This window comes from Pseudorasbora parva, chromosome 13 (assembly GCF_024679245.1).
Source record: "Pseudorasbora parva isolate DD20220531a chromosome 13, ASM2467924v1, whole genome shotgun sequence".
Lineage (NCBI taxonomy): Eukaryota > Metazoa > Chordata > Actinopteri > Cypriniformes > Gobionidae > Pseudorasbora > Pseudorasbora parva.
This window is the reverse complement of record NC_090184.1, coordinates 35,637,858-35,654,532: the sequence shown is the minus strand read 5'-3', so window position 1 is coordinate 35,654,532 and position 16,675 is coordinate 35,637,858. Positions and strand designations below refer to the sequence as shown.

The 16,675-nt window shown below is 44.2% G+C and overlaps 1 protein-coding gene across 13 annotated transcripts in view; it reads left to right on the top strand.

Moving 5' to 3' along the window:
* LOC137039041 (voltage-dependent R-type calcium channel subunit alpha-1E) overlaps window positions 1-16,675 on the top strand; it is a 185,961-nt gene that overhangs the window by 29,870 nt on the left and 139,416 nt on the right. For all 13 annotated transcript variants that reach the window (XM_067414182.1, XM_067414188.1, XM_067414189.1 and 10 more), the window contains exon 2: window positions 12,834-13,335. In XM_067414182.1, the coding sequence (XP_067270283.1) occupies window positions 12,860-13,335 (476 nt within the window). In that variant the 5' untranslated portion in view covers window positions 12,834-12,859. The remainder of the gene's footprint in view (window positions 1-12,833; window positions 13,336-16,675) is intronic.

Sequence of the window (16,675 nt, the reverse complement as noted above, 5' to 3'; positions counted from 1 at the left end):
TACGTGGCCTGTCATTAACTCACCAAGGGTTAGGCTACAGCGAGACTCACAACTGGGCAGAAATTTAGCGTTTGAATGGAAGTGTGACAAAAATATCTTCTCACTGTGGTGGTGGGATGTGATACTGAAAGCTTTTGCATTTTTACATTTTTTTTACATGTTGTTTGTTGTTTAAATAGTGGTAAATAATAATGATTGATTCAAATTTTAGAAATCTCAATCTAGATCTAGATTAGTTTATTTAGGATTCTGTTAAATCACAAATAAAATCTCTTAAAGGTGCACTATGTTAGCCCGACGTGGTCATACTCAATTCTAGTCAGAATATGAGTCTGAAACTGCTCCATTGGGCTGTGATTATGGGGCGTGTTTCAACCGAACCAGGAAAGACCTCAATTGGATAGACCTACAACCAATCAGAGCAGCGGAGTGACGCATTGTCAAATGTCAACATAGTTCAACTGCACTGTATTGCCAAGTCCGATTTTTTTTCCCCGCGGGTTGTTTTCTATGTCCGCGGGTTGAAGCGACTATTATGTGATATATAGACCACTGAGTGCGAATTTTAGCAGGCAACCGTGCCAAAATAACACACATTTTACCCCCCAAACGCCATTTTCCCCCGGAGAACCCCCCGAGAAGCTATTGTTTAGGGCTAGTAGTTGGCGGGTTTTGTTGTAAAAACCCTGTCTGCACGCGCGCTGAAATCAGGCTGGAATACACGATCTTTGCCGGTGTTGTAAAAAAAATTAAATAATTTAATGATACACAGAGTGCTTACCCAACATGATCATCATTTCTGAGAGAAATTGTGATGGTGAATGCATATACAAACAAGCTCTCTGTTTAGGATTCGAAAAAAATATAATCCAAGCCCCTTTGATGACGTGCATGATTACGTTACTGTTGATCATCTGTCCGTCATCGTCTAAAGCCCGCCCTGATGATTTCATTGGTCCAAACAGTTTCTGTTCGGGGATAATTATTCCTCTCTGGAGCAATGCCAGTAGGAACTGCTCTGCTTCACACTACAGTAACGTTAATAACCGCATGCATGAACGTGATTTCTGCCCGAGTCCTATTTTCCACCGGCTGTGAGGTGAAGACCACATGTCCCAAGATATTGTGCTCAAACTTTGCATCATCAAACTACCGTATTTTCCGGACTATAAGTCGCTCCAGAGTATTAGTCGCATCAGTCAAAAATGCGTCATGAAGAGGAAAAAAACATATCACGCCCCCCTCACTGTGCATAACCAAGCAGAAGAAAGAAAGTGAGAAACTTATAAGGGACTGGCGAAAAGCAGACGTTACTTTAACTGTAATGAAGAAAACAAAGAAAGCTAATCGCGGACTGTAAGCAAGATGGCCAGAGCTGAAGGAACGAGTCCACAGATGCTTGAACTCTCTGCCGGGAGAGGCTCATCAAAAAATGATGTGGAAAGTACACCCCACTACTTCATTTCAGTTCAGGGAAGAGAGCGGAAGGATGGCCGAAGCCCTTGGCCCCTTAAATGTATCTGATATGATAAAAATAGCTGTTTTTACCTGACTGGAAAAAGCGGAAGTGCGGGCGCCCGGCGACTGTGTCCTGTCCCGTCATAATAAAAGTCCCGGTACTCGCGAGCCGTTTAGAATAGGCGCCCTCCAGTGGATGAAAAGTTGCATAGTGCACCTTTAAATGCTACTGTACATCTCTGAGCTGCCACTGTAAATCTTTAAATATATTAATTTTATATTATACAATACACTAGGAATGTGTACATGTTTTTTTTAAAAGTTAAGTTAAGTTTAAGTAAGGGTTTCCAAGTCTTTTAAGTAAAATAAAGAGAGCATTGCAATAAAAATATTTTCTCCTTAACCTCTTTCTGTCACCTAAGAATAGAATAGCAAAAAAACTAACTGAACCAAATACCGTGGTTAAAAACCAATCTGTACCAATAATCTGAAACAATACACATCACAACATGTAAATATAAATGTTGGCATTATTTTGTCACTTATTGAGCGGTAAGCTAGATGGAGCCTTTGTGCTAAGCTAGGCTAGTGGTCGGTGCGTGGGTTATGGCACGCACAGAGATGAGAATGGTATGATCCAACACTGGGGGAAATGGTGAATAAGCTAAAGTAGGTGCGTCAGAGTCCTAAAAAGTCGCTGTGTTCCTTTAAATAAGCATTTATTTAAAGGAACACGCCAACTTTTTGGGACTCTGACGCACCCACTTTTGGGACTTTAGCTTATTCAAAGTATCCCCCAGTGTTGGATCAAACCATTCTCATCTCTGTGTGTGCCATAACTCTGTCTGACGCACCAACCGCTAAAATCTTAATGGTTAAAACATTTGTATGATAGTGTATTTCTGTATCAACAATTGTCTTATTTCTTTCTATTTATTTAGGAATTCTAGGTGTAACATCTAACATAGAGTTGATACTTAAATGGAATTTATCTATAAAAAAACCCTCATCAACACCATTTCTTTTGAACTATAAGAGCAACCTCTGAGTAATAACATTTAGATACAGCTACATCACAGATAAAAATATCCACATTTAAACAGGATTTGGCCTTTTTCCTCCTCACCGAAGGCTAGCATCATACTACATTTCACCCTTATTAGTGTTTGAGATGATGTTGGATGTGGGCCACCATGGTAAATATAGTCTAAGCACAAACACCCATGCATCCTTCTGCAACTGTCAACAGCTGCTCCATTTTCAGCTGGGGTTTAATAAGATGCCACACCGCTTCTGCGTAGATTTGCGTGATGAATCACAGAGCTCGGAGCGCAGGATCAGTTTGTATTTTTCAGTCACATTGTTTTATTTGGCCAGTCGTACTATTTTATGGCCTGTCAGCTCCTGGTTCATGGTGTCTGTGTTAAAAGGGGGCGAATAATTAGAGCTGGACCCTGCAAAAAAGGTGCAATGAAAAGGAACACTGAAAATGGCTTTTATTTAAAACTAAATGGCCAATATTACAACAGTAATCTATAGAGAATCCTCATGGAAAAATAGGTCATCCGCAATCCAAATTTAAAAGATTTCACAAAATCTGTGTTTCAAGACTGCCAAAGTTAATGTATATATTTTAAGATATAAAATATATACATTTAATTTAGCACATTTACTTATATTTACTTAATATTTAATATTGCTGCTACTTAATTCTGCTTCTACAGACTGGAAATCATGATATTAATTGCATTTATTTTTATTCTATTTGTTTACAGCTTTTAATTGTATTGTAATTTAATTTTAAAAATTGCTTTACAGTTTTTTTTTTCTTACTGCTTTATGTCTGAGTGCTTTTGAACAAAAATTGATTGTAGACGTATTAAAGCATGTATTTATATTGTACATTTTCTTTCAGGTTTATGCAGCTATCATTACTTTAGTAGTGGATATAATATAAATAAATATTTATCAGATTCAGTATTTTTCAGATAATGTTTTAACATCTTGCTTAAACAATTATTGAATCACGTTTTTGTTAAAAAATGTATAATGTCATGCTAAATATGCTTTATAGCCATATATTTTAAGACTGAAAAAGACATTTACTGTAGAAAGACTGAATTTTGGCACTGTTGCGTTGTTAAATGAACTCTGTCAGATTAATATGAGAAGCTAATATGGGGAAGACACAGACATTCTTGAATGAAATGTTTAATAACGTTCGTTTGCATGATTTGTGACCTTAGCTGGGATTTTATCACGATTTAATTTGTTTATAAGCTGCATAACTGATTCCCTCATTAGGTTATTGTGACTAGAACATTGTCATGATTTTAAAAGGCTGTCATTGTCTCAAAATTGTTTTAGAGGCAAGGCATTAAACAAGCATTGTAGCAGCATTCTTTCTACAACAATTACGGCTCCATGGGAATGAGACTGGAGGGGCTATCTCATTAAATTAGTGTCGCATTTGACAGTGAATGAGCTAAGGATGCTCTTTTCCTAGATGTTCCTGGCATTGCATCAACTCTTTGTTTATTATTAATATTATAGTTAATAGTAAATGTGTTTTTTAAAATCTTTATTGCATGTTGATGAGCTTATTTGCCGGCATGAACAGTAGATCAGTGGAACAGTGAATCAGATTTGTGCCCATTTGTGCATCTATTGGCTTGCTGCGTTGCTAACTCGCGTACATTCGGATTCCTCTCTGGAGAAGCGTTCAGTCTTTCCACTCGCAGTCTTTCTGCCATGTAATAGCGAATGTTGCAAGTGCAACTGGCTTTTAAAGGGAATGGGAGTTGAGACTCTGATTGGTTTATTGCACATTACGCCCCAAACACACCTATTACTCATTAAGAGAATAGAGACAACCGTTTAGACCATGCACCTGGTCATTAAACAAAAGTGTATTCGGACACACCCTAAGTGCACTTGCGCTATGCGCTTTAGACCATTTGCTCTTAAAGGAAGTGTACGTAAGATTGTGGCCAAAGCTGGTGCTGCAGTCAATTTCAAATGACTGTAGAGCGGTGTATCCCCTCGCCCCCTCCCCCCCTGACTCGAGGTTGCCAGATAGGCCGCAGGATCCAGCAGGAACGTTTGTAGCTGCAGCTGTGGTAACCAGAGCAGATCTGGCAACCCGGATGCCGAAGCACTACTGACCTCGTGATTGGTCGATAGGTGGAGGGTGGAGCTTCAGGCCAAAACACAACATGACAACATCAACATCAGTTGAGGGCTGCAACAACAACTTTTAAATGACAATATCCTAGCTGGACTGCTATTTTAAATGATTCTGAACATGATTTCTTAATGTCTAGTGACATATCAGGGCCATTTTATGATTAATTGAAATACATTTCTTACATACAGTTCCTTTAAGCATTTGCAAAATTGTCCATTTCATTGTCAGGTTAGTAATTTTGCACATTACTAGGCAAATTTAGTGGCTGGCTCCTGAAGCAAAACCTGTGCAGTGGTTCTCAGCCTTTTTTGTCTAAAGCCCCCTCAAAGATGTTTCTGTTACTTCTGCTGGAAAAACTGCTTGTTTTCTTTTCTATTTTTTTTTATCTACAGAAACTGAGAGTGACAATGATGAACTAATGAATTTACATACTTTTTCGGTCATCCGTGATTGTGGGAAGTAATTTTTTTACTCACAAATTTCCACAAAATAAAATATTTTTCAGGTTGACAGAGAGAAAAAAAAATCATTAGACTAACTTGTTTACTTCACATGCCTGTCCTGTCTCGTGTAGCACATGTGGGCTGTGTCCGAAAATCTAGTCAGGTGACTCGTTGCCTCGCTGCCTTATCAGGCACGTGTGTTTTGTGCATGAAGGCACCTCACGAAACTGATTTCAGACAGACTTCTAAGGCAGTGCAACAGATTAATGATCAACAGCAAAATCGAGAGAGCTTTGGTGACAACTAAGCACATATTTAATTACTATATTAGTAATTTCTTGCTAGAAATGACATCAGAAGTGGAAAATATTGGTTAAAAACATTTACACACAAACTGACCAGCAAGCTCAATTTTCAGACGCCATCTTTTTCCCCAGCTCAACTGTCACTGAATGGAAAGCACAGGATTGTGGGATATCAAAGGCAATGAAGGATACATGTGCTGCCTTCAAAAATCGATCAGATGAAGGTCTCTCAGGAGACAGGAAGTGAAGCAAACATTAGATTCGGATGTTGCTTGATGCCTTCCTGCCTTAAAATGTGTCCTCTGAAGGCAGCATACAGGTTTCGGACGCAGCCGCGGTGTTTTGTTATTTTGGGCATGTGCTCATGTCAATCTCTTGATCCCTCCCCCTTGTTTTCTCGTCATTGGTTTCATTTGCCCCACCTGTGTTCCCTCATTCCCTTCTTGATTTGTTCCCTTTATAAGCTCCTTGTATTTGTTAGTCTTTATCGGATCTTTGTCTTGTCTACGTCTCCCGTGATTTGTATGGCTTGAGTTTGTTAGTGGTTTTGATTATGTGTTTTGCCCCCTCGTTGGTTTCTGTTTTGTGTTATGTTTATTTTTGTTAAATTAATCCTCTTCTACTGCGAATAAGTCACTTCAGTTTTTATTTATTGTGACGTAACAAATTGTTCGTTTAATGTTAGGGTTAGGGTTAAATACAATAAGACTGTAATAAGTAAATAAGACTCTTATTTAACTAAGACTGTAGATTGTTATTTCTGTAACATTTTCTGCTCTAGCGGTTAATAAACAGAACTGCATGCATCTTGCGGAAGAACATTGCAGCCGGATCTACTTCTCTCTCTATGGCAAGTCATGCAGGGACTGTGCTCCTCCGCAGACGTTCCTACCAGTCTGGTCTGAAATAGTCCCAAACACTTATTATAAGTCCACCATAATGATTCAGGGTAAAGACAAAAACACGAAAATGGAAAATGGAAAATGGATTCATGTTGCTAGGCCTGTCGCGATATTCGATAAATCAATTAATCACACGATTAAAAAAAATGAGCTCGATCATTTTTCCAGCCGCGATAATTGCCATTTGCATGCTTTTTTGCTTTCCTCGTCTTTCTCGTTGACTGCGCGCGCCTCGTCCGTTTGGGGAGGTGTTTACTCGACGCGCAGACTGGGTGCGGCCTGATGAGACGTCATTCTCGGCCAGCAGATTCATCTGGAACTCATGGCTCTTCGGTTGCGGAGCCGCACGCAAAGTTACGAAATTTGACGTGCACAACGCCAAGCGAAATGGGGTCTCGCGCACTCCGCGTCGACGTCACCTCAAGCAGACGCGTCGTGTATAAACAAGGCTAAAAGCTACACTGAAGTTTGATAAACGCAAGATAATTCTTCAGTTCAATCTTTGTGTGTTAAAAAAGGCACATCAGTTCCTGTAGAGATAGCAATACACATTCTCCTTTTTTTGCCAAATAAATGAAAAGCATGTCAATGTCTTCTCTCTCGCTGTATCAAAATCTCACTTTCCTCAGAGATGGTCAAGTACAGTTTGTGCATGATTAGGCTATGATATATCATAAAAAAATTTAATACTGTATCCTAAATTGTGGATAATTAATATATCATATGCTGAAGTACATTTCTGGATTAAAAGAAAAACAACAACAAGAACCGTACAGAACGGAAAACCGTGACCCTAAAACCGTGATACGAACCGAACCGTGGGTTTTGTGAACCGTGCTGCCCCTAATATGCTCCTAAAACACATTCATCCGTTGCAGTTTTCATCCATTTTATTTATTGTTTTTGGTTGTTTTGTTCATTTATTGTGGTTATTTAAAATTGTGATAAAGTTCGTTTGTGTAAGGAAGGAAGAGGACAAGGGGGTCGGTTTGACTGCTGACGCTTCTCTTTATTATAACAAAACTCAGTCTCTTCACACGGCTATTGCCCGTGGGTATCTCTCTCAGTCACTTCCGGGTTCCGGTTAAACGTTCCGCTTCCGGGTCAACGTGTCTCACAACTCAATGTCCGTGAGTGTGTGTGTGTGTCGCGTCAGCAGTCCCTCTCTCTCTCCTGGATCTCCGGTTCCACCTAGGTTTTATCCCCTCTCCGCGCTCATTACTGGAACGAGAGACAGGTGTTATTAATCTGCTTCCAACCCACTCACTTACCGCTCGTCCCGCGGCTCTCTCTCCCGCTGCAGACCTCGCTGAACCACGCCCCCCTTGCCACATACCCCCACCGCCCGACTCAGGCCGGGGAGCCGTCCGGCCTGCAGCCCCCCCCCCCCCCCCCATTTCTGGAGAGGAAATCGGCCACAGCCATCTGAGCACCCGGCCTGTGGACCACCTTGAATTTAAACGGCTGAAGAGCTAGATACCAACGGGTGATCCGCGCGTTGGTATCCTTCATGCGGTGGAGCCATTGGAGAGGAGCGTGGTCCGAACAGAGGGTGAACTCCCGCCCCAGGAGGTAATAGCGGAGAGTGAGAACGGCCCATCTGATGGCCAAACACTCCTTCTCTATGGTGCTGTACTTAGCTTCCCTCTTGGAGAGCTTACGGCTAATGTACAGCACCGGCCGCTCTCCCCCCTCCACCTCCTGGGCCAGGACTGCGCCCAGCCCCCTGTCCGACGCGTCAGTCTGCAACAAGAAAGGGAGAGAAAAGTCAGGGGAGTGTAAAAGCGGCCCGCCACATAGAGCAGCCTTCACTTGGGTAAAAGCCTGTTGACACGGCTCCGTCCACTGGACCGTATCTGGTAGCCCCTTTCTAGTAAGATCAGTCAAAGGGCTGGTGAGGTCCGAATAATTTGGTATAAACCGTCTATAATATCCCGCCAGCCCCAAAAACTGTCTTACCTCCTTTTTGGTCTTGGGCCTCGGACAGGTTGCAATTGCGGCAGTCTTATCAATTTGGGGACGCACCTGACCATGACCCAAGTGGAAGCCCAGATACCTTACTTCCACCCGCCCAATCGCACACTTCTTTGGGTTGGCCGTGAGCCCCGCTCCCCTCAGCGACCTCAGGACCGCCCTCACATGCTGCATATGCCGCTGCCAATCGTGACTATAAATCACTATGTCATCCAGGTACGCAGCAGCATACGCAGCATGGGGGCGCAAAATCCTATCCATGAGTCGCTGGAAGGTTGCGGGCGCTCCGAACAAGCCGAAAGGAAGCGTGACAAATTGGTGTAATCCAAACGGCGTGGTGAAAGCTGTCTTTTCTTTGGACAATGGAGACAAGGGGATCTGCCAATAGCCCTTTGTTAAGTCCAGTGTCGAATAAAATCGAGCCGTGCCTAACCGATCAAGCAACTCGTCAACCCGCGGCATTGGATACGCGTCGAATTTCGACACAGCGTTCACCTTGCGGTAGTCCACACAGAACCTGACCGAGCCGTCTGTTTTGGGGACCAAAACTATCGGGCTCGCCCAGTCACTGTTGGACTCCTCGATTACTCCCATGTCGAGCATTGCGCCTAATTCTTCCTGAACTACTTTTTTCTTATGTTCAGGCAAGCGATACGGCCGGCTGCGAACTACCACGCCCGGCTCGGTCTCGATATGGTGCTGAATCAAGTCGGTACGTCCCGGTAGGGGCGAGAACACGTCAGCGAACTCCGCCTGCAATTTTGATAAATCAGAGAGTTGTAACGGTGAGAGGTGATCTCCCCCAGGGGCCAGCGCGACTGATTGCGCTTTAATGCTCGCCTCTGGCCCGAGATCATCCTCTCCCCCGATCACCGTTGCCAACAACACTGATTCCACCTCATTCCATTTTTTTAGCAGGTTGAGGTGGTATATTTGACGTGCCCCGTTCCTATCGGATCGTATCACTTCATAATCGAGCTCTCCTATCTGTCGTGCGACCTCAAACGGCCCCTGCCACTTTGACATTAATTTTGAGCTCGACGTAGGGAGTAGAACGAGCACTTTCTCTCCCGGTGTGAATTTGCGTAGTTTTGTACCCCTGTTATATGACCGGCTCTGGCGGTCCTGGGCTTGCAACAAATTCTCCCTAGATAGCCGCCCCAAGGTGTGGAGTTTTGTTCGCAAGTCCATGACGTACTGAATTTCGTTTTTGGCCAAAGAAGGTCCCTCCTCCCAAGTTTCTCGTAGGACGTCCAGCACCCCCCGTGGCTGTCGTCCGTAGAGAAGCTCGAAGGGGGAAAACCCCGTGGAGGCTTGTGGAACCTCCCGCACGGCAAATAAGAGGGGTTCTAACCACCGATCCCAATTTTTGGCGTCTTCCTGTACGAACTTACGGATCATGGATTTAAGAGTGCGATTAAATCGTTCGACCAAGCCGTCCGTTTGTGGGTGATAGACGCTTGTTCGAATGGATTTAATGCCCAATAATCCGTAGAGTTCGCTCATCGTGCGTGACATAAACGCCGTGCCTTGATCAGTGAGGATTTCTTTCGGAATCCCCACTCGGGAGATCAGACGAAACAGTGCGTCCGCAACACTCTTCGCGGAGATGTTGCGGAGAGCCACTGCCTCCGGATATCGTGTTGCGTAGTCCACGATGACTAACGCAAAACGATGTCCGCGTGCGGATCGCTCCAATGGCCCGATGAGGTCCATCGCAATTCTCTCGAAGGGGACCTGCATTAATGGAAGGGGGCGCAATGGCGCTTTTGGGGCGGCCAGTGGATTCACCAACTGACATTCAGGGCAAGACGCGCACCACCTGCGCACATTGTCATGAATGCCTGGCCAAAAAAATCGGGTCATTAAGCGATTCAGTGTGGCCGCCTGCCCCAGGTGGCCCGCCATCGGGTTCGAGTGAGCCGCCTGGAAAAGCATTTCCCGGCGGCTCTTTGGTACTAATAACTGGGTTGTATCCACTTTTGTCTGAGTGTCTTGGGTCACTCGATACAACCGATCCTTAATTATGGCAAAATAAGGATACGTGACGGGCAACGCGGGTTGGAGAGACTGACCGTCGATAGAGCGGACCTGCTGAAATGCATGTTTTAGGGTCTCATCTTGAGACTGCTCCAGAGGGAAGTCATCGCGGTCCGAGAGAATCAGTCTCTCGACCCCGCTCGGTTCCTCTGAAGCTGTTCCCAAGGGTCCCGTATCAGTCTCGCCAACCTGCACTCGCACCGCCCCGTTCCTAGCCTTGTTTTCCCAAGCGGCATCCGCGCATAACGACCCCAATAATGCCGAAAAGGCGGGCCAATTCGTCCCCAGAATTAGCGGATGCCGGAGGTGGGGACTAACCGCCACCTCAACACTATGCTTTTTCCCCCTAAACTGTATCGTGACTGGGACAACCGGATATTCCACCACATCCCCGTGCACACACCGCACCTTAACCATGCGGCTTGTATCCAATGCCCCAGGCTGCATCAGGCTTTGATGGATCGAGGTTTGGTTACATCCTGAATCCACCAAGGCCTGATATGTACCCCCCTTGATACTTACAGGAATTTGGTACTCTCCTGCTTGATCGGGGGTGGTCCGCTGGACGTCCGGGATCCGGATCATTGTCCCGATGTCCATCCTCGGACATCGGTCCACAAAATGATCCGGATCACCGCACCGCCAGCAGGCCAGCCCAGGCTTACCCGCCACCCCTGCGGCGGGGAGTGGGTTGGAAAATGAGCGCGGGGAGGGTGTGCAACCGGAGCCATTATCGCCACCCGCCCCCAGCGGCCCCGCCCCCCTGGGCGGAGCCCGCGAACTCCCGGACGGTCCTGGGCCCATCCCACCCCGACCTCTGGGGGGAACGCGAGGAGGGCCTGGAGGACGGGACCTGGGGAGAGGGACAGGGCGAGAGGGAGAGACAGAGGGGGGAGAGAGAGAGTGAGAAGTTAGTGAGGGCTCACCGACCCCCGGGCACGCCACCAGGTGGTCCTCCGCCAGCTGGATGGCCGTCTCCAGCGACGTGGGCCGGTGGCACTGGACCCACTCGGCGGTCTTTCTTGGGAGCCGAGTGATGAATTGCTCCAGCACCACCAGATCGATGGTATGGTCCACGTCGCTTCCGCCGGCCAAGAGCCATCTGCGGCACGAGTCCCGGAGCTGTTGGGCCATAGCGAAGGGTCGGCCGGCCTCGCCCCATTCCAGGGAGCGGAACCTCTGGCGGTGTTGCTCCGGGGTCCGACCGACCCTCTGTAGGATGGCCCTTTTTAGATCCTCGTACTTCAGGAGGTTCGCTACCGGCAGATGTTGGGCGGCCGCCTGGGCTTCTCCTGTTAGTAATGGAATGAGGCGCACCGGCCACTGTGCCCGGGGCCAGCCGGAGGCCTCCGCGGTCTTCTGGAAGAGGTCTATGAAGGCCTCCGGATCGTCCTCTGGCCCCATCTTGTGGAGGGGCATGTGGACCGATGCGCTAGCCCGCCCGGCGGCTTCGGCGCGAACCTCCCGATCCATCCAGCTCCGGAACCGCTCGCGGTCCTCTTGCTGGCCGCGGACAATCGCCTCGAAGCGGCGCTCCTGGTCCGCCCGCAGGTCCAGCATTGCCTGATGTTGGTCTTGGTGGAGGACCGCGAGGGAGGTGATGATGTCCGCAAATGGCGAGGCGGAGGGCGTTGTCATGGCGGCGGCGCTGTCCTACTTCCTTCCCGGGTTTCGGCACCAGTGTGATAAAGTTCGTTTGTGTAAGGAAGGAAGAGGACAAGGGGGTCGGTTTGACTGCTGACGCTTCTCTTTATTATAACAAAACTCAGTCTCTTCACACGGCTATTGCCCGTGGGTATCTCTCTCAGTCACTTCCGGGTTCCGGTTAAACGTTCCGCTTCCGGGTCAACGTGTCTCACAACTCAATGTCCGTGAGTGTGTGTGTGTGTCGCGTCAGCAGTCCCTCTCTCTCTCCTGGATCTCCGGTTCCACCTAGGTTTTATCCCCTCTCCGCGCTCATTACTGGAACGAGAGACAGGTGTTATTAATCTGCTTCCAACCCACTCACTTACCGCTCGTCCCGCGGCTCTCTCTCCCGCTGCAGACCTCGCTGAACCACGCCCCCCTTGCCACAAAAATATTTAAAATTTTTAGTGTTAAATAGTCTTTAGAAATTAAAGCATTATTATGCAATTATCATTATTTTAGATGAAAATGGTCTCAGAACGACAATATTATCGTTTATCGCAATCATTTCTTGGCCAATTTATCGTCCAGCAAAATTTGTTATCGTCACAGGCCTACATGTTGCACATTCTCATTATATCATTTTTGTAAATCTTGAACACAAAAAAAATTAATGCTCACAAATAAACCTTATTGTAAAGTGAATTTTTTCAGTTTCTAGAGCTTGCGCTTTTAAAATTCCCTTTTATATCCAGGCTTTTTTTTAGAACATTGGAAACCGGAATCGGAAGCTTGTTTTAAATCATTTTAAGTCATCTATTTAAGCATGATAAGGCCCCCTTATGGTCCTGGCTGTCTGGTTTAATTGTCTCCTTTTCTTTGTTTTCTCTTTAAACAGAACGATGCTGAGAGTCTGGTCTCAGGATGTTGGAATTGGGCACGTGTTCGGTCAGCGCTCAGACCCTCTCTGACCGTAATGCCCTGGCTGTCCCATCTTTTGGTCAGGGCATGTGTGGCGGGAGCCAGTCTCCGCGATGTTTCCTCCTCCAGCCTAAGGACCCGGAGAGCTGGCTCAAGCACCGGGGAACTCTGGAGGATGGCTCCCGCTCTGGTTCACTCCTGGAGCCCCAGAAACTGTCTGACAGCTTCCTGTCCCATGCATCTAGTTTCGATACACTCTACGTTCCCCACGCCCGCCCAATGGGTCTGGCGCCATCGTCCCTGGACCTGGGAGGGTCGTGTGAGGGGGCGGCCGCGTTGGGTCTGGACCCCGACATGCCCGTCAGCCCGAATATCATTAAACGGCGCAGGGGGGGACTTATTGAACAACGGGACATCATTAAAGCACATCAGGCGCACAAGATCCAGAGCACCCCACAGGCCCGGCGCAAGGAATGGGAGTAAGTGGCACGTGCATACACACAGCATGCAATTGAATGAGCTCTTCACACACTTTATAGATATGTCTTTATTGGTAGGCCTTTATTGGTCACACTGCTTAAAGAAATCGCTCACCCAGAAATAAAAATTCCTTCATTTACTCACCCTCATGTCATTCAAACGGGTAAGAATAATACCTTTTTTTAAATAAATGTTCTAGTTCCTCTGTTTTTGTCATTTCAATAAAGAAGCTTCATTTATGCTTCAAAAAGCAGGTCCAGATGAGTGGTGCTTTATATTCCAAGTCTTCTGAAGTCATACGATGGCTTTGTGTTTCGAACCGACCGAAATGTAGGATGTTATTCACTTAAAAGTGCATTCATGAAAGAAGTAGCAATGTCTGATTCACCAAGAAGTTTTTAGAGTTTGAAAGTTCCAGATGCCATTGATTCTAATTGCATGGAAAAAGAGTGAGTAAAATATTAAAATTTCTCCTTTTATGATCCATGGAAGAAAGAAACTCATATTGGTTTGAAACCACATGAGGGTGAATACATACATACATACAAATGAGTATAAGATTATTATTTTGGGAGAATTCCTTTTAAGATGGCTACAACCAAAAATAGACTGAATATCTCCTAGTCTCATATTGGTGTTGTGGGATTGTGGAATAGCATTTTACCTCTGTGCCATCATTGATATCTGTGTTTGAATCCAGGCGATGACATGCTACAAATTATACAAAGCCTTCACTCAAAAAAAATGTCTTGTTAAATTTACTTCAAAAAGCAGCAGCAAGTGGTTTCACACAACTATATTGATTAATTTGTACAAATAACAATTTAGTTATATGAGCAAAAGAAATGAAAGATGACAATTTCTTTGAGTAAATCCAAACCATTTGAATTTGTCACTGTTACATATTATTTATATGTGACGTTTACTTAAAAATACTAAATGCTTATTTTAATATTTATAAAAGTTTATTATGTAAGGTTCATTTACCCTATTAATTAAAGTATTTGCTCTACTCATGTAGAGCAATCTACTCACGGTAAACTATTAAATAACAAGCATATTTTTAGAAATAAAATGTAAAAATAACTTAATTGAAGGCAGTAATTCCATCCAATAAATGTGTATATGAGTGCCCACAGCCTAAACACCAGTCTAAAGGCACCAATCTTCTGCATAATAGTGACCACAAAATTACAGAAACTCCTATAAATGTCCAACATAACTGAACATTAAACACTAACATAAACTATAACATCTTTCTGTTTACTGAAAAACACATGAAATAACACTTTAATTCCTAAATTTACTCTACTAATGCAGTCCGTTGCAAAGCATGCTGGGAACTACAGATCCAATGCCCAGTATGTTCGTTTCACTCAGCAATATTAAGTTGACAGAACAAACACCTATTAAAGGTGGGGTAAGTGTTATTTCAAAACTGTTTTAGAAAAAGGACTCGGCCGATAACAACAAACTTGTAGCCAATCAGCAGGTATGGGGTGTGTCTATGGTGAGAAGAGAGGCTCAGTGCGCGTCATTATTCAAAATAGACGAGTCACACAGGACGGACATTAGCCGAGAAAGAACTAATATATGCTGGCTTTTGCTTGAATATGCTCGTGTGTCATGTTCGCTTGTTAGTCCATTTGCGATCGTATTGTGGCTCACTTCAGCGATGATAAAGACCCGTTCATTTCCACACCGTATGGAGCATCTAAATCAAATAAATGCAGCCATGGTGTGAGCATAAGAGACCTCTTTTAAAACATCTAAAAACTCTTACCAACCCCAAATGTTTTAATTGTAGAGTATGTGTCAGCAATATATAAGTCATATAAACCTGTTCTCTAGATATCAGCATCAGTTGTTGAAACCTGAATTAGTCGACCACTTTCACATTGTATGTCAGATTATCATGATTAGATTATATACTGTATATTTCGGGTTACCAGCCAATATGGAAGGAAACACTGTGTTCCATTGGTGATCCTTTTTATATAAAACAGCTGTCTTTGTGTGCTTTTGAGGGCTAGTCTTCATCCTCTGCTTTTTTCATCATTAGGATGTGCTGGTGTGGGTTATACAGTTGTTAAACCAAGAGAAAAGTGTGCAGAAAGCTTAACACTTAGCTTACTTGTTATCGCTGCCTTATATAGTACATGTCATAACACTGGGAAATTATAGGTGTGTTGCACCATGAAAGATTTTCAGTACAATGAAAAGACTATATGAGCCGAATAGAAAAGACTTTCTCTGTAAAGAAGTAACAGTTTGGAATGGCTACTTTTAATCCCATAATAATCCATTCGAGATATTCTTAATAATAATAATTTGTATTTGTGGTGTAATTCTCTTTATATAACTCTTTAAGGGGCAATCTCGGGAACAAAAACAACTGTATACAAAATATATATGAAATATTTATTTATTTAATGGTTCAGATGTTCTAATGGGTGAAATACATTTTTTATTATAATTGGTCACTTTGTATGGGGTAAATCAGATCTGCTACAGTAATACAAAAATAAATGACTTCTTTAAACTTTAGTATACCAAAAAATTGAATGTAAAGTTATGTAGAATATTGTAATACGGTTCGTAGATGGGAAGGAAGGAGGCGGGAACCGGCGAATGTTCAAAAAACTTTTTAATTCAAAATAAATAAACAAAACGAAAGTAAACCCTCGGGCAGCCCCTCACAGACGACTGCCCGCAAACACACAAAATAAAACGTGGGCAGCCCCTCACGGATGACTGCCCACTAACACAAACACACGTAAAACAAAACTAAACATAAATTCCAGGCCTGGTCCTCTCTCGTCTTCCGCTGTCCTTGCTCCTCCTTTTATGCTCCCGTCACATGACCGCGAGGACGAGACCGGTGTGCCACGCAGCTGGCACTCGTCAACATTAATCACCGGCCCGCTCTCGCGGTCCCTCGCCCCGCTGCCTGTCACACCACAAACATGTTTAGACTTGATGATACACATTCCTGTAAAAATAAAAATAAGTGCAGGATTTTAAGGAATACCGTAGTACTCCCAAAAATTACAATTCTGTCATCCTTTACTAACCCTCAAATTGTTCCGAACCTATATGAATTTCTTTCTTCTTTTGAACATTGTGTTAACGTACTATTCGACCACTTTCATCAAAAATGCGTTGGAGGAAAAAATATTTCAATGTAAATAATTCATATGAATTTAAAGCACACTTTTACATTGAGCATATTGAGTTTTTTATAGTTCTGTTCAGCCCTCTGAAACTATATTACACAGACAGACAATTCTTGCGTTATAAAGATTAAAGATTCCACTAGATCAGGTGTGCCATATTTTT